The following is a 23,955-nucleotide window of genomic DNA, read 5'->3' as shown; positions in this document are numbered from 1 at the left end:
CATCGACGCGGTATGCGTAGCTCAGCCGGAACGCAAGATCGCCTGCGCTTAGGGCTGGTTTCGCCAACGTTGGTTAACCCTTTCACAACGGAGCTGCTCGCGGGAATGCTTATGCGGTCGTAGACATCGTGGCCACGCGGAACGTCTCCGATGACTCTCTCTCTCTCTCCCTCTCCCAGGGACTCTCCCCTCTTCTCGAGGGGTTCCGATGGATCGACTCGCGTGAGACAATAACGGGGCCTTGTGTTTTCCTCCATGAGAGGGAGAAAGAGAGAAAGCGCTGATGACCTGTGTGTGTGTGTGTCAGACTCTCGAACAGTCGTGAGCAAGCAGGCGAGGTGGAGTCGGAATAAAACGCGGCCGGCTTGGCTCCACGAAGGGGTTAACTTTAATCTTAGCTTATCTGAGCGCGCCGTCGTCTCTTCCAGCGCTAAAATTAGAAAAGAGACAAGGAGAGTAACTTAAGCTTCAACTATAATTAGCCGACGCCGGCGAAACCGGCGACAAACTGGTCTGCGCACAAAGCAGCCGTAGATGGGGTCACAGATAGATAGAGGTAGGCAGGCACACGGGTGCACACGGATAAATCGTCACGAGGTGTATTTCTAATCTGAAGCGAGAGACATTTTGCGGAATGTATAATACATTTTTGCGGACGCTATAAATAGCGAACAGCGCAGCAAAGGTGACGGCGGAGGCGGAGGAGGAGGCGGTACGTGTCGTATATGCGAGAGAGAGAGAGAGAGAGAGAGACAATTTCCATGACTGCGTGATCTTGTTTATGAATATATTTCTCGGGAACGTCCGGGTCCGCCTACATGCGCGCAATCCTATGCAAACCAAACAAGCGTGCAAATCAAGAGACGCGTCGTTAGACGCCGATCTCGCAACCGAGCTAAACCCCGGCAGCTATCACGATCCGCCGTGAATATACGCAGCAGCAAAGTCGGCAGAGTAACTAGACAATGTAAAATCCATCGTGAACGGAAAAGGCCCCTCGCGGTGTCGAGTATGCGTTACTACCGAGTGCGTAGAGAGGTGGTATCGCGCCGCTTGGCAGCCGATGTGATAGCGTACCACGCGCGTGCCAACGACGTCGAGGCCAACACGGTGCACGCGCTCGTAATCCGAAAAAATTCGCGCGTGCACGCGCGACACTGACCGGTCGCTGGCGGCGGCAAATCCCGCGACAGCGCCGCATCATAACGTCGCGCGAGAGAGCTATCTCGCCAATAAAAACACACGACTTTTTCAATCGCCGCCGACCAAACCGGCCGGTGCGAAACAGAGATCCGATGACGGATCCGTTTGATGAGCGATCAATCCATGATTATCGCTGACGAGCTCTTCGAGCCCCTCCATTAGAACCGAATGCCGCTCCGAAAGCTGCGACTGCCTTGCAGCGTTCGCGATGCGGTCATCGCGGTTACCCGCGAATCAGAATCGATTGAAACTTGAGCGCGAGCATCTGCTATACAGGGTGTCCCAAAGTCAATGTCCTCATGGATTATACGTTCCGTGTGCTATTCACAGCGACCTATCTTTGTGATTAAAGTCTGAAGCAGATTTCCGTGAAGGTAAAGTTCACTTGGAACTGATCGAAGAGAATCATTTTATCCATCCATTCTCAGTCGTTCGAAGTTCAATTCGCCAAACGCTCTCTCGACCCCCTGTATCTCGGAAGCTATTGGCACCTCGACATTTTCGTATCTGAACTTTCGTCTTAGAATATCCCACGTTAGTTGGGGACACCTCATATATAAGTATTCTACGCGCGGCATTTCCTTGCAAATTTGTCGTATTATTCGGACGAGTCGTACGACGAGTCTCCCAGTGGCGGCGAAGTCACCGTTTTTTATCGCGGCCTTTTATCACGCGATAACTCGACATTCCATTTTGCAGAGTATCGGGGGACGTTTTCTTCTGGACGGGCGCTCGTAAATTTTTATTTCGCCGGTCGCATCGTTGTACGCGTGAATAATCGCGGACAGTCTTGGCAATCGTGAAATATGATTAAGCGTCTCGCGCGAGGAGAGCGAACGCGTCGCAAAAATTATAGCGAACTCGCCTACCGCTGGACCACCGAAGAGAGAGAGAGAGAGGGAATGACGACGGCCCTGACATGCGCGTTCTCACCGAGCATCGACTAGTGCACGTGTCTAGGAAAGATACAAAAACGACGTAATATCATGTCGAGAATTCACGGCCGCAATCGCAAAAACCGGTCACGCACTGATGGACGTTCCATCGTCGGGGGTGCAGCTTGCGCTTTCGTCGCAACTACGTGGCGGCCGCCGCCAGTTGATCGGCCGCACGTCACACGCACGTGCTTCGCGCGCGGCTCGCTGTTTTCGGCGGTCGGCTCTTCCACGCGCGCGCGCGCGGGAAAAAATTCTATTTGCGCGCCTGCGGCGTAATGTATACTGAGCGGTATAACAACCTTAACACTTTACCGACCGCTAGCCTATTAATCGGCATTTTGTCGCCAACGCTTACCGATCGATAGCCTATTAATCGGTTTCTCATCATTTGTCAGAAATCATCAAATTTTGTTGGAAGTATGGAATAATGGCAAAAGAAACGTCAATATAATCTCAACTATACATTCTGCACAATTAACGGAATCCAGAAACAGAAGTAAAAGATCAAACGGTCCCATACAGAAGCCTAATTCAATCGTAAATTATAAACAAATATATGAAGGGTGTAGATCGCGCGGACGAATATCTATCGTATTATTCCATTTTTAGAAAAACAAAAAAATGGACTAAACGAGTTGTAATGTTTTTTATCAACTGTACACTTTTCAATACATTTAAAGCATATATAGTTCTCAACGGAAAAAATATTACGTACAAGAATTTCCTGCACAAAGTGGCAGTTTCGTGGATAGAAGATTGTGAAACTAATTGTATAGAACAAAATGACGATCTACCTAATTCTGAACCCACAAGAAGAACACCCAGATTAGACCATCCCGGAAGACTGTCGAATTTCGGAAAACATAAACTTATAAATATAGTGGCCAGCGGTCGAAGTGTAAAACTTCAAAGACAATGTAGAGTTTGTGCAGTTCAAAAAAAAAAGAAGTAGAACATGTTTCGTCTGTAAATTTTGCAATGTTCTACTACACGACGAACGATATCATACTTAAAAAAGGCGACTGTTTTGAACGATATCATACTTAAAAAAAATATTAAACTATTTCTTATTTGAAGTATGTCAATATATAGATTATGGTATATTATATAACTATTTAACTGAAAGACCGTTGTAATAGATAAAATAAATATAATTTAGCATTAATATCTTCAAAATAAAAGAACTTATTAAATCTAATTATCCTATAATAACAGAAAGCGGGCAATTTTATTTGAACATACGAAAAGCACAGATACCCCCGCGCGACAGTCTAAACCGAAACAGAGCCGGCGCCAGGGAAGATTTGCGGCCGAGCGGCTGGTCGGACGTGCGTATGCTGTTGAAACGCTAGCGGTTGGTAAAGTGTTAACATTTGAGCTCGGTCTACAATGTACTCTTGGCGTCTTGTTTCTTGCTCTCCATCTTTCACCTTGAGAACTTCTATTTACTTATGAAAAAGAGACAGAGGGCAAGAAATGAGAAACAAAGAACACATTGTAGATCAGGCTTAATTAGGATTAGTGATAACAGACATTTTTCGGGTTCCAAAATAGCAATGAGGCACGAATCTGCCGACTCATTGCGCGTAACCGAAAATTTCCATTGCCACTTTAGGTTTGATAAATGTTAAGACTATTATGCCGCTTAGTGTGCTCTGTATCGCCTCCTAGATGGTAGATTAGACGATTTTCAGTCTCATACATAACCCATAAGATTGAAAATTGCATAAGTAACTTTTTACGGCTTACAAAACAACTTAACTCTAACTTTCCTTGCGTGTTTCATTGATAGAGGATGGAGATTGGCACGAGATCCCAAGGGATTTACGAAGTCCAAAACTGACACTATAGAATAGCATTGTCCAGCAAATTACTTACCGCTATTTGTTAATTTAATTTTCACAAGAAGATAGTTTTATCAAGACTTCAGCACAATGAAAAATCCAATGACACTGATAACACAACCGAACGCGTTTATAAGCAGAAATTATCACTTCAGTTGCATCTACTTTGTTCGACGAGAGAGACGTCAATAGGATCTCGTGAACCAAGCTAATCACATAGTAGCTACTGACTCTCCAACATTCTTCAACACTTTCTAACACAATCGCACCGCTGTATTCATATAAGCAGAAATCATACTGGCCAATCACAAAGTAACTGGTCACAAGACGCCTGTTTACGCCTCTCTCCTACCACTAGAGACTCTCTAGTTTCGATCTTATGTATACACGTGGAAAGCTAAAAAATCCTGTGATAATAAAAAGTTTTAATCCAAGGCATGGTACAGTATATATGACACCGACTATAACTGAATAACTGAATAGAGACTAAATAAAGAGTCGGTGATAAGAAATAATGTCTCTGTTATCGCGACTAAGAAAATTCATGTGAATGTTCAGTTGTATCAAAACTTGGTCGGGACAACTGAGAACAATTGATTGCCTAGAGATAGATTCCTATAGGAATCTTTTTGCTCCTGTAGCCGAGTTTTCGTCCGGTTCCCAGGCAATGGAAATTTCAGTTACACCAATTGTGGAAATTGTATTTTCCGTGCGGACGTACAGCAAGAAGTGCTCCCGCCCAATCACGGCAATTTCTGCGACTTCTCCCAGGTAGACACGCGGTAGTTAAACGTAATATTTTCCTTTCCTTTCGATATATCTCATTAATTCGCAGCTGAACACGTCGCGACTGTAAAACAATCGGACTACGGAGGGAAAGAGAAAGGAAGAGTGAGGGAGAGGGAAAAAGGGTGACTTCCGCTTGCGAGCGCAATCATGAATTGCGAATAGCGAAACGAAGGCGTAACGAAAAGAAGTGGCACGTGTTTCTTCCGTTAAACTCGTTTACAGTTAAACGCGCTTACAAAGCAAAATTCCATATTGGCTCCTTCGAGACCGTGAGAGGTAGCCGGCAACTTTACTACGGTATTAAATCAAGATCGTAACAAACTGTTACACCTCGCGTATATACTTGAGCGGCGTTTATTTATTCGCGGTGACGATTCACGGAATGCATTTACTGCGATGTGATATTACTTACGCCGTCGAGCGACTCAACACGGCGGACTCGTCTCTCCTATTCGAGAGAGTGAAACGCGCGGCCATAAAATGCGACAGCTTTGCGACCGCGCTCGCTCATAATGGTATTGTAACCGCGGCTCGTCGTTTTGCATGACTGATGCGAGCGGATTGTTTCAAGCGGTAAGTCACACCGGTGAACCGTTACTCCCGTACGTGACGGCGTCTCCCTACATTTCTGCGGTTCTGTCGCAGAAGATGACACGGTACACGGAGAGATACTGATATCGGTACTTCGTTAGTATACTTCGTTCATTAGAACCCGAAATGACAAAATGACAAGTATTTCTTTCAGTTTGAGAAATGAAATCGCGTATGAGAAAGATAGTAAAGAGTGAGAGAGAGAGAGTGAGAGAGAGAGAGAGGAAGATACGCTAACAATCGAGTTAAATTTTCATGAACAGATACGAATGTTAAAAGAGAAAAGGGGACGATAAGATTTAACCGTATTTCCTCACCTTTGTATTAAGACATTTCGGATACAAATGACGAATCTTTATGTTCCTTTTGACGAGTTGACGAGTTTGGTTGGCGATCCCTTTTTCAAGAACTTTAGTCATATTAGACAACAAAGAATATTGCTTTCATCTGTAGCCTGTGAGACCATTGGCAATATATATTTTTATCTTTCCGTGTTATTCTTCGAATAATCGAAAGATCGATAATTGTTCGATTACTCTCATATGAAGTGGTGTTCCAGGTGTTCTAGTTTTTCTTTTCCTGCGTAGATAGCTTCGATCGCCATCACAAATTTAACTTTTTATGAATTTCGTAATTAATTTTTTCTCGTCAATATAAATACACATTCGCGAGCGTTCCCGCGGTAAATATTTTTGATCGCGATAATTACACGCATTAATAAGTCGAGAGGAACGGCTACATCGGTTATCGCGAATGACACGATGCTTTTTTCGACTTTTATCGACGTAAACAGGTCTCCTTTTTTTTTTATAAATGTATACGACGCCGCACGCACATTCGTATGCCGCGATCGTTACGTGATACGTGCGCCGAATGCAAAAGTTTTCAATAAAGATGAGATTACGTGTGTGTTAGCGCACATTTCTGCTGGAAGAATCTGCCGTGGTTTATGATAATGACGTGCGCGAAATTATTTCTCCGACTTTTGCGGCAGACAACAGTCGACGTGCACGGCGAGACACCGCGTGTCTTCGAGTTAGCGGTACAAAATTCACAGATGCGTTCTCTGTGACGAATTTCCGCCCGTCGATCTTTCCTCGAATCACCGAGAACTATTTATCTCCGAATGACCGAATCGCCCACGAGAGGAGAGAGAGAGAGAGAGTTTGCAGTTTGAGCAGCTTTGATCTGCCGCACGCGTCATTGAGGATCCGCGTTGATTCTAGAATTGATGACTCGAAGCGAGCGTTCCGTCAACGTGCTAAACTGGACGGTCGGTGATTATATTTTCGAAATTAGTTCGAAATATCTATGATGAGGCATCATCGTCATGAGTCACGCTTCTGTGACGCGCAGTCATGATGACGCGGGTCGTCGACGACGCGCCGCCGCCGCCGTATCGCTCGTAGAAATCGAGCGAGGAACCGGAGAGTAGCTGTAGACTCGGAGAGGCGCCCGGAACTGATCTGTATCGTGAGTGCCCGTTTATAGGCGCCGACGAATGCACACGCACATGTCGCTGAATCAAATTAAACGCTGGCAGCTTCACGCTCACCTCACGCTAGACGGTAGACGCTTCTCTCCTTTCTTCGCCCGTTTCTCCGGGCAGACTTTGTAAATACGATATTTTCTACACGATTGGACATAAAATCCTCGCGCACTACGAGATATCGAGGATAATTTATTCCATAGGTGATAAAAAGGAGCGATCTGTCTAAAATGTTCAAGGTCTGCGGCGAAGTACCCGTAAAATCTGACATGTTTTCGTAAATAAATTACGTGGATAACTTATACATACGAGTTAATGTATGTAATCGTGGCATATCGCTTGCGTTAGATCGACACTTCGCTAATGGGAAAGTTTTCAGGTTAAACGAGGGTATCAAAACAGAGAGCACGTATCGACGGACACCGCACGGAGAAACAGATTTCTCCGTATTTAATAAATCTCATTGCGTCCAAACAAATTTCATCATTGGCATGCTTCCAAGAAATTAATATTTCGATTAATAAGCGCGATTGTTAGACTCTTCAACGAATATATATGTTTATCTTAAATAAAAAATTTGTTCCAAACGAGAGATAATTTTCTTATGAAGAAATTATTCGTTTCATTTTACATATTTGTTGTAACCAAATCATATTTTACTTGGTTAAAAGATAGTATTTCAAATAATAGCGTTCTTTCTGTTAAATAATAGAGTTTCCTTGAATGGGACGGTAAAATTTTTTATTCAAACAAATGATATTTCGCATAAATATATGTTGCTTCTATGAAACAAATTTTAGTCAAATAAATAGAAATACTTAATTTGAAGAAACCTTTTTCTCTGTGTGGAAATGTTACACGATTGTTTCGGTACATCCGATATGTTTGCCAAATGCATATTCATACTTAAGTTATCCGTATTATTTCATCTTAATTTATCGTCACGATAAGACAAGAAGGAACAAGAATTTTCCGAGTACTTTCGGCGAGCGCTGTTCACGCTTGCGTTATTAAATTCCAGATGAGGCTGCGTCAAGTTTAAACTTATATATAGCCGTTGCAAGATCACACACTGATCGTGCTTCCCAGTGAGTTCATAGAGTGAGCAAAACATTTGCGATGCAAACGCACGACACGTGTTAATTTAACATATTGTGTTTACGTTGTCTCAATATTTTGAGTCGATATTCAACATTTGCAAATATTAAAATAATACATTTTATACTTCGATTTTATTACCGATTAACATATTCATTTTGTGTTAACCGGTGACATAATATGTGTAATTATGTTACTTTTCACATATTCACATGGGGAAAAAGGGATTAGCTATCCATGATAAAACTGAAATTTAATTAGACCTAGTTTTCAGCTGAGGGAGTTAAAAATTGGGTTAAGAAGCAAAAAATTAGTCAAATTAACTAAATTTCAGTTGTATTACATGGACAGCTAATTTTTACTGTTACTGGGAGTACTAGTTCTTAGCTGCGAGAACTGATTCTTTTTTCCGTGCACTTTGTGTTAAATTAATACAAAAATTTGTGTGGACCGTTTGGGAATGTCAAATGTGCCGAATTTAACACAAATTTTTTACCGTGAACCATACATGATGGCCTGCGCAACGTATATATATATATAACAATGGAGAAAAAGTTTTGTCCACTTAAACAGGTCTTTGGTCCCACTGTGCGTCACGCGAGAATTATGGCAACTTTAATTAATTTATCTCCTACCATCTATATGCGATCATTCTTAAGTGACTTCCCCTTTTTATTTTTTCGAAAGGAATGTACTTTTCCGAATTTGAAACACACATCGCGTCCTTTTTATCCCCCTCTCTCTCTCTCTCTCTCTTGAAGTATTTGTCGAATGTCTTACATAAGCCTATGCGGATTTCATGGAAGCGTTTATTCGTCGCAGAAAAAGAGAAACACACATACGCATCGGTCAATGTCGAAGCATCCGTTATTCGTGCATCAGCCTAATAATTCTGTTTGTTACAGTCGACGACGAGCAACTGACTCACGCGCTCGCGCGACTCGCGCAACCCAGATCCGATTTTATCTCTCCGCGCTATAAAGCGCCGCGCGCGCGTCGTGACATTACGTAGCATCCGAGAAAAACAACGTGTCGCTGCACGTCGTAAGTCGCGTACGTGCCGCTCGTAGAAAATTATTATCTCTCTCTCTCTCTCTCTCTCTCTTTCTCTCTCATTTCTTCCTCATGAATGGACGGGATCGCGTCTCGGCGCGGCGAGAGAAAGCGCGCGATCGCAATTTCATCAGCGTCGCCGCGGGGTCACGAGTAAGTTCGGTTTTGAATACAACGGGCTCCCGTGCGACATTTCCTTCCTTCCCGGCTCCCCCCTTCTTCTCACTCCTTCCTCAGCCCGTGTCGGCGGCTACGGTGTGAAAAATCCGGTGTTTGCAAATGTAACCGAGCGCGATCTCAAGACGATCTTCGCATGCAAATTTTCCCGAGTCGGAAATTCAAATGACAACGATCGCGCCGCTCGCGCCCAACGGTTCATATTCGCGAGACCTTTTTTGTTCGCGCCTTTCTGTACTTTTAATACACCGGAGCAAATGCCTGTCGTCTTGATTAGCCTTGAAGCCGATACCGGTCACGAGGAAAGTCAGGAGCGCGCAGTAAATGCAAGCCCCGTGAGTCAAGGGGGTCGTGATTTGCGTGCAAATCGCACGCATGTGCATTTGTTGCAAATATATATAATATATATACACACGCACACATGTATACACCGGACTCTTTCTCCTTGCATAATTAATACGTCAACCCGGCGAATGAAAGGTGCTCGATTAAGGTAACCGTCAGCCAGTATCAAGAACCTCGTCGAGAATCTTTACGCAAATAGCGCCGGACTGTGTCGCAGTGTCGGGATTCCGGAGGAGGTGAAGCAACGGCGAAGTGAAGCAATCGAAGTACGATGAGATATACGCGAGATAAATCGAAAGTCTTAACGGCGCAATTGGAACTACGCAAAAACCCAACACCGCTCGTAATTTGTAAACGACGCAGTGTTGAAACGAGCGTAAATGACGTGATTATACAAACGGAGACATCGCTCGTGTGTGTGTGTGTGTCTGTGTGCGTGCGTGCGGGTGTACGTATCGCGTGCACATGAACACGCAACATGCGCATTTAAAAGTCTGAGTTATCGAAATTGGAAGGAATCCCGATTACTCGAGCTTTAAGTTGTGTACATTCGCGAGAAACTTCTTTCTTTTCTTTTTACGGCGAGTTTATCGCCCACGATAAATCAACTTGCGAGTTAACAGGTAGGTTGTTATCTAAACTTGCTCTCTCCTTCTCTCTCGCGCGCGCGTTGCGCAGCGTATCGCACGACCTCGGAAAAAGTAAATCGATTACTTGCCACCAAGCCGCATTGGATTACGGAGAATATTACTCCGGGAGGAATTGCATCCTCTCGTTCGCGACGACAGTTCCGATCGATTGGAATCGTGACAATGACTATCGCGCCGGGGCAAGGTCGAACGATTACGAGGCAACAAAGGCCGGTTTCTTCGCAGGAGCGGAAACGGTTCGGCCGGCAAAAAGTAGAAAACGGCCAAGGCGTGTTGTTATTTTCGATAAATCGCGAGAGAGTCCGCATTCCCGGTCTAGTCGGCATAGATTATTTCCCCGCGTTCCCCCGGCGGGGGGGCTGCGCGCGCGAACGAGCGCAATTACACCGGCTTCGGTTACTTCGGGAAATCGATTCCGGCGTGATCGTTTTCTGAAAGGCGCGCGCGCGCTCGGCGCGACGTCAGAAATTCCTGAACGACAAACCGTGCGAGAGAGGAAACGAACGGTGTGGTAAAACTTTGCGCGAATCGCTCGCGGAATGCAAGTAGTCTCGAGACGCAGCGACCGTCTCTCTCTACCCTGATTAATCTTTTCATTGATCGCCCAGGTATGCATTTATAGGTGGACGCGAAGAGGGAGGTGTTCCAAGGTAAAAAGAGGGTATTAAGAATTATACGTGTGTGTTTTTATCGGAAAGATTTGTCGAGCGCGAGAAGAGGAAGTCCCGCGAGATGTACATTCGCGACTTCGTGTGAGCAAAACAGACACGCGTTCTCAAACTGTTGATTTTCATTTCTAAAATCGGCGGTCCAAAGATACCGAGCGCAGTTTGTGAAAAAAAGTTAAACAATCATCCGGTCGGCAGATAGATAAACACACGCACACACACACACACACATGCGCGCGTGAACGGATAACATCGTCACTCACGTGCGATCCTAATAGCCGCGCTTTATTGCACGCGCGTGCCACAACAACGGATAATAAATGCAGCTGGCGACAATAAACGACGCATAATTCAACGATTCACTTCGACACATGCAGGATCGGAGAGAATTTGTATGAAATCGCGTCGGTCGACGCGAACACCGACGTGATTCGGTGAGACTTGAAAAAAGAAAAAAAAGCACACGCGGGAGAGTTCGCGCCTCTCCTCTCATTCACACCGCTTTCACGGTGATCATCCTGCGCGAGCAGCTCCGCGTCGTACACACTCGAAACAACCTTGAGCGAGAATTAAAACATCTCGCCGGGTGTGTACGCAAGTTTCGCCGGGATGATAATGGAGCTCGCGGCTGTTTGTTCGCGCCGAATTTGTCGAAAGACAATATTGGCACAAACCGACTGAAATCGCCTCCGAGGAGCATTTCCAATGCACTTTGGGTGCGTCGCGCTGATGCGCACATCTCGCAGCTCTGCGCAATAACAAGCACGGATCGAGCAATAAGCGCGAGTCAAACACCGACCTTGCTTGCTCGCTCGCAATGTTCAGTCCTTTATTCGAACGCCGCTGGCGGTTCTCTCACGCTGAGAGAAAGATATTTGGTATTTGCAACTGCAATCATAGATTCGTCATAGATCTGGTTCACGTTTATATTTATTTATTTGAACCTTATTATACTTCGCGAGGTTTCTGCATTTATCAATGCTCTACAAGTAATACATTTCTGCTTATTAACGTTATCGATAAAACAGGATATAAAACATGTCCACACAGCGTTTTTTTATTCCTCCTAATACATTTTCCTAAATTACTCATGTTAACTATTTCATCAGTAAACGATAAACGTATAATAATTACTTTAGCGCAGTGCGTGCAAAAATTTATTGAACGTACGAGCATATAATCGCGCGCTTTTCATTCGTTTTTCACGTGCAGTTTCTTATGCACAAAATTATGACTAGGATTACAAGGCACTTCGTTGCGGCCTGTGAATTGGAATATCGATAAAAAGTTCTATTTATTTTATTGTATTTAATAAAAGAAGTTTTTACCGGTTTTTTCATCGGAAAACGTCAGTTTTTACCACCGGCATGGAATTTATCGAAAAAATCTAAAATTTTATCAACCTTGCATTTTGGAGATATCCTAAAACTGCTGACATCACTCAATAGAGGATGAGATATGTTTAAATCGATCGCACACTAGGCATCATATCAGCAGATTATAACTACTTGAGAGTAACATTGTCAGACGGAACGTGGAACGGAATGATCGATTGTCGGAAACAGTTTGAAATAGAACGGCAGCTGAAGTCAATGGTACGAGGCGCTCGCGTATTGTCGGCCGGACTAGACGACTCATTGTCGCGTTCATAAATTCTCGTTAGTCTCTGCTAATCGTACAATAACTCAAAGATGCTATTACACGGTCGAGAGCTTCTAACGGAAACATCACGTTATCGTCACGTATTCTGGAAAAGTTCGCTAACATATGCCGCGCGGCAGATCTAACGCGAAACTTCAACCAGGTTCCTTCCGTGACTGATTACTTTATCGATTTGAACATTTTTACGGATTATAATTATATAATACCGAAACTTCAAGAAATGTCGGATATTTCTCTTGTTGCGTTTGATTTATACGATTATTCCGATTATAAGCCGCATTACATGTATTTCTGCGAACTGCACAGAGAAAAAAGTTTCTTTAGATTTAATATTTTTGTTTATTTTACTCAAATTTGCTTCATAGAAACAACATGTATTTATACGAAATATTATTTGTTTGAATACAAATTTTACCGTCTCATTCAAGAAAACTCTATTATTTAACAGAAAGAATGCTATTATTTGAAATATCTTTTAACCAAATAAAAGATTATTTGCTTACAATAAATATGTGAAATGAAATGAATAATTTTTTTATAAGAAAATTATCTTTCGTTTCAAACAAATTTTTTATTTAAGATAAAGATACATATTCTTTGAAAAGTCTAACAATCGTACTTATTAATTGAAACATTAGTTTCTTTGGGGCATACTAATGATGCAATTCGTTTGGATGCAATGAAATTCATTAAATCTGAAGAAATCGTTTTCTCAATGTGTGATTTATTTGTAGGCCTTTACAGAAAAGGAGAAGTAAGGGTTATCATCGATTATTTCACTGAAGGTGAGAGGCTCCTTGATATTTCACAGGACGAACGATTGTTATTACTTGTGCACGAGTTAGACGGGTCACGCACTTATTTGTGACGAGAGATAGTGCCCCAACAATTCCGTAAAGTGCGCCAAATGCTTTACCCACATTTCTTGGCACGTCGTCTCAGTTGGGGATTGGCGATATAAGACCCTCGACGATGTAAATATAGCACGCGAACCTGATTTTCTATTCCTTTGTCTGTTTTACCATTTGACTCTTTCACCGATAACAATTTACGAACAAAAGTACGTTACATTAATGGGACATCGACCTGCGCACAAGTGCAATGCAAGCGAAATTCAATGGAAACGACAAATTCACTTGTATTGTAGCAAAATAGCGGGCGGCACCTTTGAAGTCCTCAATGGGACCAAACAGGACAGGTGATTCACAGACGAAGTGAATAACATCGAGTGAGAGCGTTGTGCGTTAAAAACATTGCAGTCAAGGGCTCGATTCTTGAATCATTTGTAATTAATTCGTATGTGTAATTTGCGAGTGATTTTACGGAAAAACAGTATATCACTCAAAAGTTACATATATGAGTAATTACGAATGATTGAAAAAGCGAGCCTCAGAAATGATCGCAATTTCTAGCGCGCGCCGAAGCTAACGACAATTAACCCCACGTGCAATGAGTTTTAACTGCGCAATGTATGAAAACAAGTCGAAAATTGCTCAACAAGCATGCTGTAACATATGATTTTAAGTGGTTAAAACAGTGGATGAAACCGTGAGAACTTTCCACACGTCAATATCAATTTTGTTGTTTGTAACAGAGTACCGTAACGGGGACTTCCCTGAATCGTGGGGACGCGCTGCTGAAAGTCGTACGTTTCATACGAGGTTCACAGTAATTTGACTTGCAATCAAACGTCTGGTGTAATGACGTTTAACACACAATTAGATACGTTGAATCGCGCGCATCGATTATCCGAGTCGAAATTTTCATGCCTACATTTTGACATTCTTAAGGAGAATTATATCTATTTAAATGACCTACAGATTGATAACGACCTATTTTGATGATATCGACACTATTAAACTTCCCTCTGCTTTTAACGTTACGGATTTAATTTTAATGTCACCTTGAACCTATTTTAACGTTAAAACACGTTAAATCCGGTAGAAATTTCATGCATTTTTTGAGCAGTTAGTGAACAATTTATTGACCGTCTAGTAACTGGAGAGTGAAATTACTTGGGATCCTAATGTAACGCTTTCTTGCAGTTATTGCGCGCAGAAGGTGCGCAAAATCTGAACTCATTTACTGAACGAAAACGGAACAATAAATGGACGAAAAACTATTCAGTTGATCAATAAACAAGCTTGCTGCTCATAAAATGGGCAGTTTTGCTCTAGAAATATCTGTGAATAAAACTATCAAGTTCTTGTTCATTTCCCACACAGTAATGTTACAGTGATATTATCGAGGTCGATATCGGTAAAAAGTAAGATTAAATTATATTATTAGAATTTAAATTGAACCCTTTTTTAGCTATTTTACCTCCTCCTTTATTGTGAAATTAAGTTCATAGTGCACACAAAAACATAAGTGGTAAGACGTAAGCAGTAAGCAAATTGACCAATCACAATGGATTATTCTTATTACGATCGAAGAAAAATTTACTGTAATGTTTTACGCTTCAGCGATATGGATAAATACTTGACCTGCTTTCCGAGTTAGCGTCGCGTTTTTATGGCTTTGTTTACGACATTATCCGATATTACCGAGTCGTACTTCACTTTGAAGGAGTAAACTAGAATGTTCAAGAAACGTCGAAAACAAATCCATAAAGGACGCGACGCTAAATCGGAAGCCAAATCAGGTAAATAATCAGTTGCGCGATTAGTCAATTTTCGTACTGCTTAACTCTCTAATGGTAAAGTTAGGGTCGGTTCCCACCCCATACTCTCTGTTTTATTCACTTTTCATCTAATTAATGTACAAAATGAGTAAAAGAGTTAAATAATAACGTGAAAAATTTCTTCCTCTGCTTATTTTCAGATGTAAAAATACAATAAAGTTGACTAACTGACTTTAAATAATTGTGACAAAACACTTTGAAAGACGCTTCGTCGTTCTGCAAATCCTTGCCATTAGAGGATTAAGTTTTTTCTGTGTACGCCATAGCTCTTAAAGCTTTACTATAGAACCAAAATGTCGACTAAGGACCCATCTATTGCCTTCTATCGGTCAGTGTCTCGCGGGAGCGCATTGTACATCAGTAATTTTGTCGCAATGACTTACCTTTTCAGGCAGGAATGGATCTCAAGAAACTCCCCCGCGCCTTCGCTGGCAAAGCCGCAGCGTAGATCGACGGTTCTCTCTCTCTTTCTCTTTCTTTCTCTTTCTTTCTCTCTCACTCTCTCTCTCTCTCATACACGAGAATTAAAACCACTGCATCTCACGCGTTGATGGCTCACTGATTACGTATCTGGTTGTTTATATCCCAGATGATGTCGTGAGCGTTTACTGCGAATATAAAAAAAGCCGGTGGCGCGACAGCATTAAAGATCTGCGAGCAAGGTCGCGTTTTTACATCGATTATCGGGCCGTGCGGTGCTCACGGGGTTCGCATCCGTCTGAACTTCACATGACACGCGGGGTCGCGCGCTTTATCTAATCGGTCAGTTCGGTTAAAACTCGTGATTTGTCGTACCCGTTAGGTTAACGCGAAAAGATCGCGCACTCATAGGGCGCGCGCGCGCGCGCGCGCGCACGCGCAAACCGCGTCGCTTTCAATCTGGCACTCGTCGGTCCTCGAGTCGCGAGTTCGTCTAACGGAATGCCGCACACTGTCTTTTTTTCCTTCTATTTACCTGCGCGTGCGTTTACGCTTCTTTCTATTTTTTATCGTTCTTATTCTTATTTCTTTTTAATGAAAAATTTGTTTTCCCGCGCTTTTTTTCTCCCGCGCTCAGAGAACGTGTGCTGGAGTTTTCCGTCACTCGTACGGCACGAATCGCAAATCCGCGAGATCGTCTCGATAATATCTCGATTTTCTCTGGTCGGATTCGCGAATGCGAAAAGTCGCGACGGACGGCGGGTGAGAGAGTACACCACCTCACGTTCACTTGGCGCGGCAGTCGGCGCAACACTGACAATACTGCGTATCGGTCAAAACGAGGCGCCGCGGCCGATGAGACGGGTGCGCGAAATCGCCGCGCACGGTTGCCTACGCGCGAGCGCCGCGCGATTCGCCGTTCGTGTCTCTCCCCGCGCGCGCGGCCAGAATTAAACGAAAGAATGGTCAACTTCGGGCTGTCGGAAAGAACAGCGATTAAACTAACAATGCGCTAATAATGCGCGGATTCGCGTCATACAGATACGGATATCGTCATCGCGCGGGTGCGCGTTACACCCGAGCCACGTGGTGTATTTGTCCGTGTGTGTGTGTGTGTGTGTGCGTGTGTACGACTGTGCAACACGCCGTCGGGTTGCGCGTACGATGATTTAGGTTTAGCCGTATCAAACTCTGATTAAGATAAGCGACAATTCACTTACAGAGTTGTAATTGAAACTCTTATATCCTTCTCTTTCTCAATTTCTTCTGTAATAGAGATTTCAATCGGTGACTCTGTAAGTTTATTGTCGTTTAGCTTAAGACAGTTTGTCCGTCAAAGTTTTTTTAGGAATCCTTGTAAAGCTTAGCTGAATATTGGTGGAAATATCACCTACACGTTTGTGCAAAATTAGAAAACAGTTGGCCATTCGGAAGCTGAAATATTCGAGCAACTAAAGATGACATTTTTTACACGTATTCCTTGAGATTAATGTCCAATTTTTCTAATTTCTATTTTTAATTTCTTCCAAACTTCATTTAGGATTTTTACAGAAAACTCCCAACTACTGTGATATTCAGGATTAATATAGAGACAATTGTATAGAAATTTCAGAATTATTAATCGTTTTGTTTTGAAAATATAATCTTATGCAGGAAGGAACGTCAAATGACCTTTTATTGACGTCAGAGACATCATTAAGACGCTATTCAGATGTCATTTTGTCTATTTTAGTCACCTTGCTATTTTAGATAATAAAAAATTTGCAGTTTATCATAATACCCGCGATATATGTACATATACACGCATATTTAAATATTTATATTATACTACTTTCTATTATATGTGCATTTCTATTAGCTCAACTGACGTATAAATAAAGTATTAATAAGAAAAATCAAAAAAATAATATATCTCTGTGTTTGTAATATTGTGTGTATATTTGCTTTAATTTCGTTTAAAATTGACACTTATTACTTGAGTTATATAATGTTACAGGAAAGTATATTTTTCGGTAAATAATAAACTTATATAAGAACCTCTTATTATTATCATTGAAAATCCTGTATTATATGGATCAACTATCTTAATCAAAGATTGATGCAACCGGATCTCATACCTATTTTTACCAATCTAATCAACGATTATCCCAACGAAATTGATCGATCGCATTGGTCTATTAGCTGAACTGATCAATGCGATTGGTCAATTCCGTTGACTTAATCATCGATTAGATTTAAACCGTGATAGTAGAAACGGGCATTGGGGTGACTTTCTCCAAACTCCGCGATTCGACGAATCGACGATTAACGGCAGAATTACCGACTGAAATTGCCGTTGGAGAAGAAATTGAGAGAGAGAGAGAGAGAGAGAGAGAGGAGTTAGAAATTGCTAACTATGCTAGTTAACCCGAGTTGAAATTTTTAATTCTGCATTAAGTCTTCAAGTGGAGAAAGCGGAAATAAGTTTCCACTTGTAGCATTGAAAGAATACAAGAAATGTTCTTTTAAAATTACAAAGGAAATTTAGTCCTCCAGAATCTAAATTTTAGTCCTTAAGTCTTCAAGTGGAGAAAACGACAATAACTCTTCCATTTTTAGCATCAAAAGAGCACAATAGAAGATTTTTAAACATTTAATGTAGAATTAAATTAGACTCAAGACTAGACCTAAAATTTCGATTTGGGAATTGTCGATTAGATTAGTCGAAGTTTGAAAAAAGCCACCCTTACTCGTTGCCGCAGATGCGGCGACTCATCCTGTTCCATGTATCTTCCGGCAAATTTTCCGTCATCTTTCCATCCGCGAGAGAGCGTCGACAAACATCTCTCCTCGCGTTTGTCATCTTCAGTATGAATATATTTACATCTTCAGTATGAGATATTGTCAAATTAGAAGTAGCTCGTGGAGAAGGAGATTGCGACATTTACGAATGCAAGACACGGTTGTTTGCTTCTGCTCTCCGATTTGTCGGAGCGTCGTCGGTTCTCAAATTGAGATCCGCGCGTGACACTACGAATGATCATCACACGATGATCGGGTCCGTCGTCGACTATTCGTCGACTATTCGCGGTGACAATAAAAAAAAGAAGTGGAAGGTTACGGCGCGTTCGATCGAGCATCGTGTTATGTAACGCGGCCCGAGTCCGAACTGCGCTTTCTGTATTTTGTATTCGTAATAATATCGTTCGGCGTTTTCGACAGTTTCTCATTTATCAGATTGACATTCCAGATATCACGAGCATCGGTTCTTCCTATATATTCAACGACGGCGTGTATTTTTATCGCCGGCGATATTGCACAGGATTGCGCCGCTATCCAGAGATCGCCGAAGTATATCTGTCTGGATCTGAACCGCTGCCCAGCGCGAGATTTACGACACGGCGGAGAGCCGACTGGGCAATCTAAACCGATCGGCGCTCAAACTGTCATCGAGTGCTCGTTCATCCTTCCGATATTTCACGCTCCATTTTCACCGTTGAACATTCATAAACCGCTCGCAGTAAACACATCGCTCGCCGCCCCGAGCAAACGGAATACTCCGCCGCTTCGCGCGCGTGCGTGAGAGAGAGAGGGGGGGAGGGGGAGGAGAGAGATCACACCGAGATCGTGATCATTAATGCGTTTAGCCTTTTAGTCTAAATTAACCTTTGCGTTTATACACGGATATTATCGCGCAGTAGAGCGTTAACCTTGACAATAGATCGGGCATACTGCATCTCGCGTGTCCGCGCATCGAATAAAAACGACGTTTTCGAGGCCGCGACGGGCGAATCGCTATTAAATAATACAAGCGGTCCGACAGAGCGGCGTAACACCGCCACTCATTATTGCGCATACGTGATACCGACCCGTCCTGAAGTACTCGTTATTCCATATGTGGCCACCGTCTCCGTGAACTCGATTTATTATTGTCCACTTTGATCGGCCACCAATTGACGTGACATCGAAGACAGCGCCTCCGTTTCCTCTCGTAAGCGCGAGATAACGAATCCTGAGACGTCTCAGCAAGAAGTGTAAATCTTCACAGTCAGAGAGAGAGAGAGAGAGAGGTGTAAAAAGAAAAACGATAAACGATAACTTCGAGGAAGAAAACGATGGAAAGCTTCGCGATAACAAAATACCGAGGCGGGGAAGTCATATCGTTTTTACGGATCGCTTGACCTTATCCGGTAGTAGGGATAAAATCCTGCAACGATAACAAAGGATAAACCTGAAAATTATGCTGCACTCGTTAATGAGCAGATCGAAACCTGTTTCGACGTCAGCCCATCGGGCAGTCTGTTCGTAGGACGTTGAAATGTAACTGCAAGCCCGACGATTGCACTTATCGTTGAATTTCCATGCTGATATCTCGCCGATAACGTCAATGAAATGAAAGTTTAACTATTCCTTTATTTCTTTATTCCTATTCATATCTAGGCTAAATGTAATTTATACTTTTTTGGTTGACAGCATGGAACGCACGCATACACACGGTACATTATCTGTGAAACGGTTTAAAATGTTAACCCTTTGCACTCGAGGGCCTCGGAGCGGAGCCATTTAAAATTTGTCTTCAAACTCTTCAAACTCAAATGCAAATAGCAAGAACGGAATATCCTATACACAATAGTTTTTACGATTTGTCTTTGTCCTTATGTTATGAACTGAAAGTTATTTGCATTGTCTCCATAGCGGAGTCCTCGAGTGCAAAGGGTTAATAAAGGTTACGCGCTATTTTTGCGCATATATCGAAAATAAATTTCAGATTGCATTCGTACGCTGCTATTTATGCTGGCTCGTTTCGATTTCAAAGACGAAGGTGATGGAAGATATATGTCTAATGTATGAATACCACAAGCAATATTTATCAGAAATATATTTATTATATCTTACGCGTACACACAGTGCGCTCAATTAAATAAGATGTATTAAAGATTATATTTTTATTTGTACTTGGTTGCTATATAATATTTGTAGTGTTTCGTACTTATATGAATTATCGCGCTTTTTATTTAACAATCGCACACATAATAATATATTTCATTTCTTTTTATATTTAAAAAAGATATATATATTTATATGTGTGTGTGTGTGTGTGTGTGTGTGCATGTGCGTGTGTGTGTATATTCCTTCGTTCGATAATGTATATCATTTAATTAAAAACCAGAATTTATAGTTTCTTAATTAAGATACTGTACTGTTTGATGATGCGGTTTTGACGCAAGCATTTGCCGTGACCATGAATTGTATTAAAATTAACAGGTACGTAGTGATGCTCCCCACTATCTGTAAGAAGAAAACCGCAGGAAATTTTTTATTTAAAATAAAGATACATATTCATTGAAAAGTCTAACGATCGTACTTATTGATCGATTAGTTTCTTTGGAGCATGCCAATGATGGGATTTGGATGCAATGAAATTTATGAAATCTGAAGAAATCTTTTTCTCAGTGTGGCACTCAGTTATTCCCGAAACCACTTATACTCGGGCTGTGGCTTACCGCGGTGAGAAGTGTCGCGTCCACGGTGAGACCTTTCGCGGAGAATGTATTCTCGCGATGCAGTATTTGCAGGGAGAACAGCTGCAGCTGCAACGTCAGATCAAGAGCAATCAGATAAGGAGAAGAAAAAAATCGGCACGGGAAAGAAATCCGGTGGAGAATTAGCGCGCGGGAAAGTCGCAGCGCGAAGAGAAGCCTAGCGCTCAGACTTTCGTAAGGATGGTGGCACGGATTGACATTTTAAGCGCTACCTCGTCCTTGATCTGCTTGTCGCCGGTGCTGATGAGCACGTCGTGCACGGTGGTGCCGATCTCCGCTGCCTGCTCCTTGCCGGTCTCGCAGGCCCACACCATCAGCGCTATTTTCACGCCGTAATACACTATTGGCATGGTGTAATACGAGTACCAGATCCGTCTTCCTGGGTCGGCGGTGGGCTCGCCGTGCCACTTCAGTATATAGAAGTACAGACTGAACGTGATCTCGCCGAAGGTCATGACCACGGTAGCGAGCAGTTGGAGGCTGAAGGTCGAGTTCAGCATTTGCACCGTGTCGCTGACCATCAGGTGCCTCTTCTTCAGAGCCTTGAGCTCCATCAGCAGGAACGGATTTCGCTGCTCGTGATAGATCCTCCTGAGGAGATGCGGCTCGTCGCTCGTCACGAGCTCCCGCAGGTTCGCCAGGTTCTCGTTGATCCGCTTGAAGCAGGCTTTCAGCACGCACACGCAATTCATGTACAGCATGTCGATCTGAAAGACCAGCAGGGTGATGTACAGCATGTACACCTTCGCCAAGGCTTGGTAAACGTTCGGCGAGTAAGCGTTCGGCGCCTGGCCGAGCAGGAAGAAGAAGCCAAAGATATCCTTGGCATGGATCAGCCAGGACAGCCTGTGGTACGACTCCGGCGGCAGTCTCGATGAGATCTCCTGCAGCGCCTGAAGGAAGCGCATTCGTTGGCCGCTCATGACGTACGTGACGATCGCTATGATGCCCCCGAGGATGTAGTAGCAGTTACCCTGAAGAGCGGCGGGCACGGTGTTGTACTTGAGTGTGTCGGAGATGTCCGTCTGGTAGAACACCACCAGACCGTAGCCGCAGAAGACCAGGAGAACGAACGTGGACAATATGTAGCGCGCTTTGCTGCCCGAAAAGGCCGATGCGTTGATCTTGTATGGAAATATGCCGATCACGTGGCAGAAGATGAAGCAGGGATACATCAGGGATTGAAAGTCCGTCGCGTGGAACAGCCGCCACCTCTGCCGCGTTTTGCTCTTGGACCGCGGCAGCTTCTTCGTCGACAACGGACGAAACATGATCAGTGGCGCAGTGTCATGGGCGAGAGCGAGATCACCTAACTCGTAGATAACATAGCCCGGAAGAAAAGACGAGAGGAAAGTTGAAGAGAAGGAATAAACGATCAACGAGCGGGGTCAAGCGAGATCCGCATAATCGCCGCGACTCGACACCGACGCGAACTCAATTGCGAGAGAAAGAAAGAGAGTGAGTGAGAAAAAGAGAGAGGGAGAGAGAGAGAGAGAGCTCTTCCTGCTTGCTCGAGTTTGCTCTGTCACGACGGACTAGTGAAAAGCGACATGGGTGTCCTCCTCGTGCGGCTAGTCCACCTGCTCGCGGCGAATTTAAAACTGCGAGGTATACCGGTGTCAAACCGCGAGGCAGGGCATAGGGATCATTTGTTAGCCGTGAAGTAACCATGGCGCTCTTCGATCGGCCCTTGTCACCCCTGGGATGCAGCGCATAACGTAATGACACGTAATTGCTGTGACACATGACCCATCATCTTGCGCATCTAGATCGCGCGAGACGGAATCGTACGTGCATACGATAACAAGGCAAGAGGACGCATCGGCTGCGTAGTATCCAGACCCGATCAGTAGCTCTCAAAGGCGGGCGATAACAGTAATCGCCCGATCGCGATGTCCGCATTCCTTAAGGACAATATCTGTAGCCAAATCTTGTAATTAGGATCATCTCAAGTTTATCCTCAGGCACCGGTCGTTTCATTCGCTACGAAGCATCTGAAGGTGAATTTGAGACGATCTTAACTGTAATGCCCGAGTGCTTTCATTATCGGGATGTCCGATATCCTCATCCTGTGAATTCGGGATCTAATCTTTCATCCCCGTAATTTGTTGCAGTTTTCTGCGCAAAAATATCCGTATGTTCTTTTTCAAGTTCAACGGCACGCTCCGTCGATACTTCTTTTTTCTCATTTTCTTGATCGAAAATATTTTCCCCGTGTAAATTATAAATTAATCTTACTTTCGGTAAATTACAGATTAATTTAACTGTTGAAAATCGCCGAGCCCGAGTTCGATTTGTAACATCGCGGGCTGAAGTATTGTCGAATCGCTCTACGCCGGTTTTGAGAAACACTGATATAGATCGGCGTGAAAGGCATATGCGTAACAAATATAATGCCGATAAACCGAGTCATGATGCAAGGACAATGCTATTATCTAGATTAGAATTAATCGACATATTCCCCTGTCTGATGAAATTGTTAACGGACACGTGCGTTGGCGGTATTCGCACGGACAACAAATTACCTCGGGACGGCTGGCTTTTGTATTTCAGCAACAACGAGGGGGCGTGCGGTGTAAAATGACACGGACGTTATCATTACGATAATGCCTCGATCACATTACGTCTCACTGAAAATTCATTAAATTTTCGCGCTGATGGGTGAAGTACTACGTTGTCCGCAAACATTTCCACGATAAACCGTATTTCATCTAGTTGAACATTCAATCCACTTTAAGTATAATTGCGCACGCGTGTGCCTAGTAAAAAATTGCCAATAAAAAAAAAGATAATTGGAAAAAGGTATGAACGATGAGTAAATCG

General features: G+C 43.2%; 2 protein-coding genes across 2 annotated transcripts in view; both read right to left on the bottom strand.

Moving 5' to 3' along the window:
- The window catches only part of LOC106747328, a 45,203-nt gene extending 28,754 nt beyond the window's left edge, over positions 1 to 16,449 (bottom strand). Inside the window, exon 1 of the mRNA XM_014624735.1 lies at positions 15,574 to 16,449. The gene's annotated coding sequence lies outside the window, so the exon portion shown is untranslated. The remainder of the gene's footprint in view (positions 1 to 15,573) is intronic.
- A 4,327-nt stretch (positions 16,450 to 20,776) lies between these two features.
- Positions 20,777 to 22,403, bottom strand: LOC106747304 (putative gustatory receptor 28b). The gene is made up of 3 exons (XM_014624699.1): positions 21,345 to 22,403; positions 21,094 to 21,180; positions 20,777 to 20,878 (listed from the first exon to the last, which is right to left on the bottom strand). Exons 1-3 carry the CDS (start codon positions 22,401 to 22,403, stop codon positions 20,777 to 20,779), a joined length of 1,248 nt encoding a protein of 415 aa, XP_014480185.1.
- Between the last annotated feature and the right edge of the window lie 1,552 nt (positions 22,404 to 23,955).

The sequence above is a fragment of the Dinoponera quadriceps genome, unplaced genomic scaffold (assembly GCF_001313825.1).
Source record: "Dinoponera quadriceps isolate SergipeBrazil2010 unplaced genomic scaffold, ASM131382v1 scaffold2305, whole genome shotgun sequence".
NCBI classification, from domain to species: domain Eukaryota; kingdom Metazoa; phylum Arthropoda; class Insecta; order Hymenoptera; family Formicidae; genus Dinoponera; species Dinoponera quadriceps.
The sequence above is the reverse complement of the archived record's forward strand: the minus strand, read 5'-3'. Positions and strand labels throughout refer to the sequence as shown.

Bases quoted from the DNA above. Each gene is read 5' to 3' on its own strand.
- LOC106747304 (XM_014624699.1), bottom strand. From the start codon at position 22,403: ATGTTTCGTCCGTTGTCGACGAAGAAGCTGCCGCGGTCCAAGAGCAAA. The intron at 21,181-21,344 runs GTAGCGCTTAAA...CTGACGTTGCAG, and splicing joins ACAAGCAGATCAAGGACGAG to CTGCAGCTGTTCTCCCTGCA. The intron at 20,879-21,093 runs GTAAGCCACAGC...TTCTTCTTACAG, and splicing joins ACGCGACACTTCTCACCGCG to ATAGTGGGGAGCATCACTAC.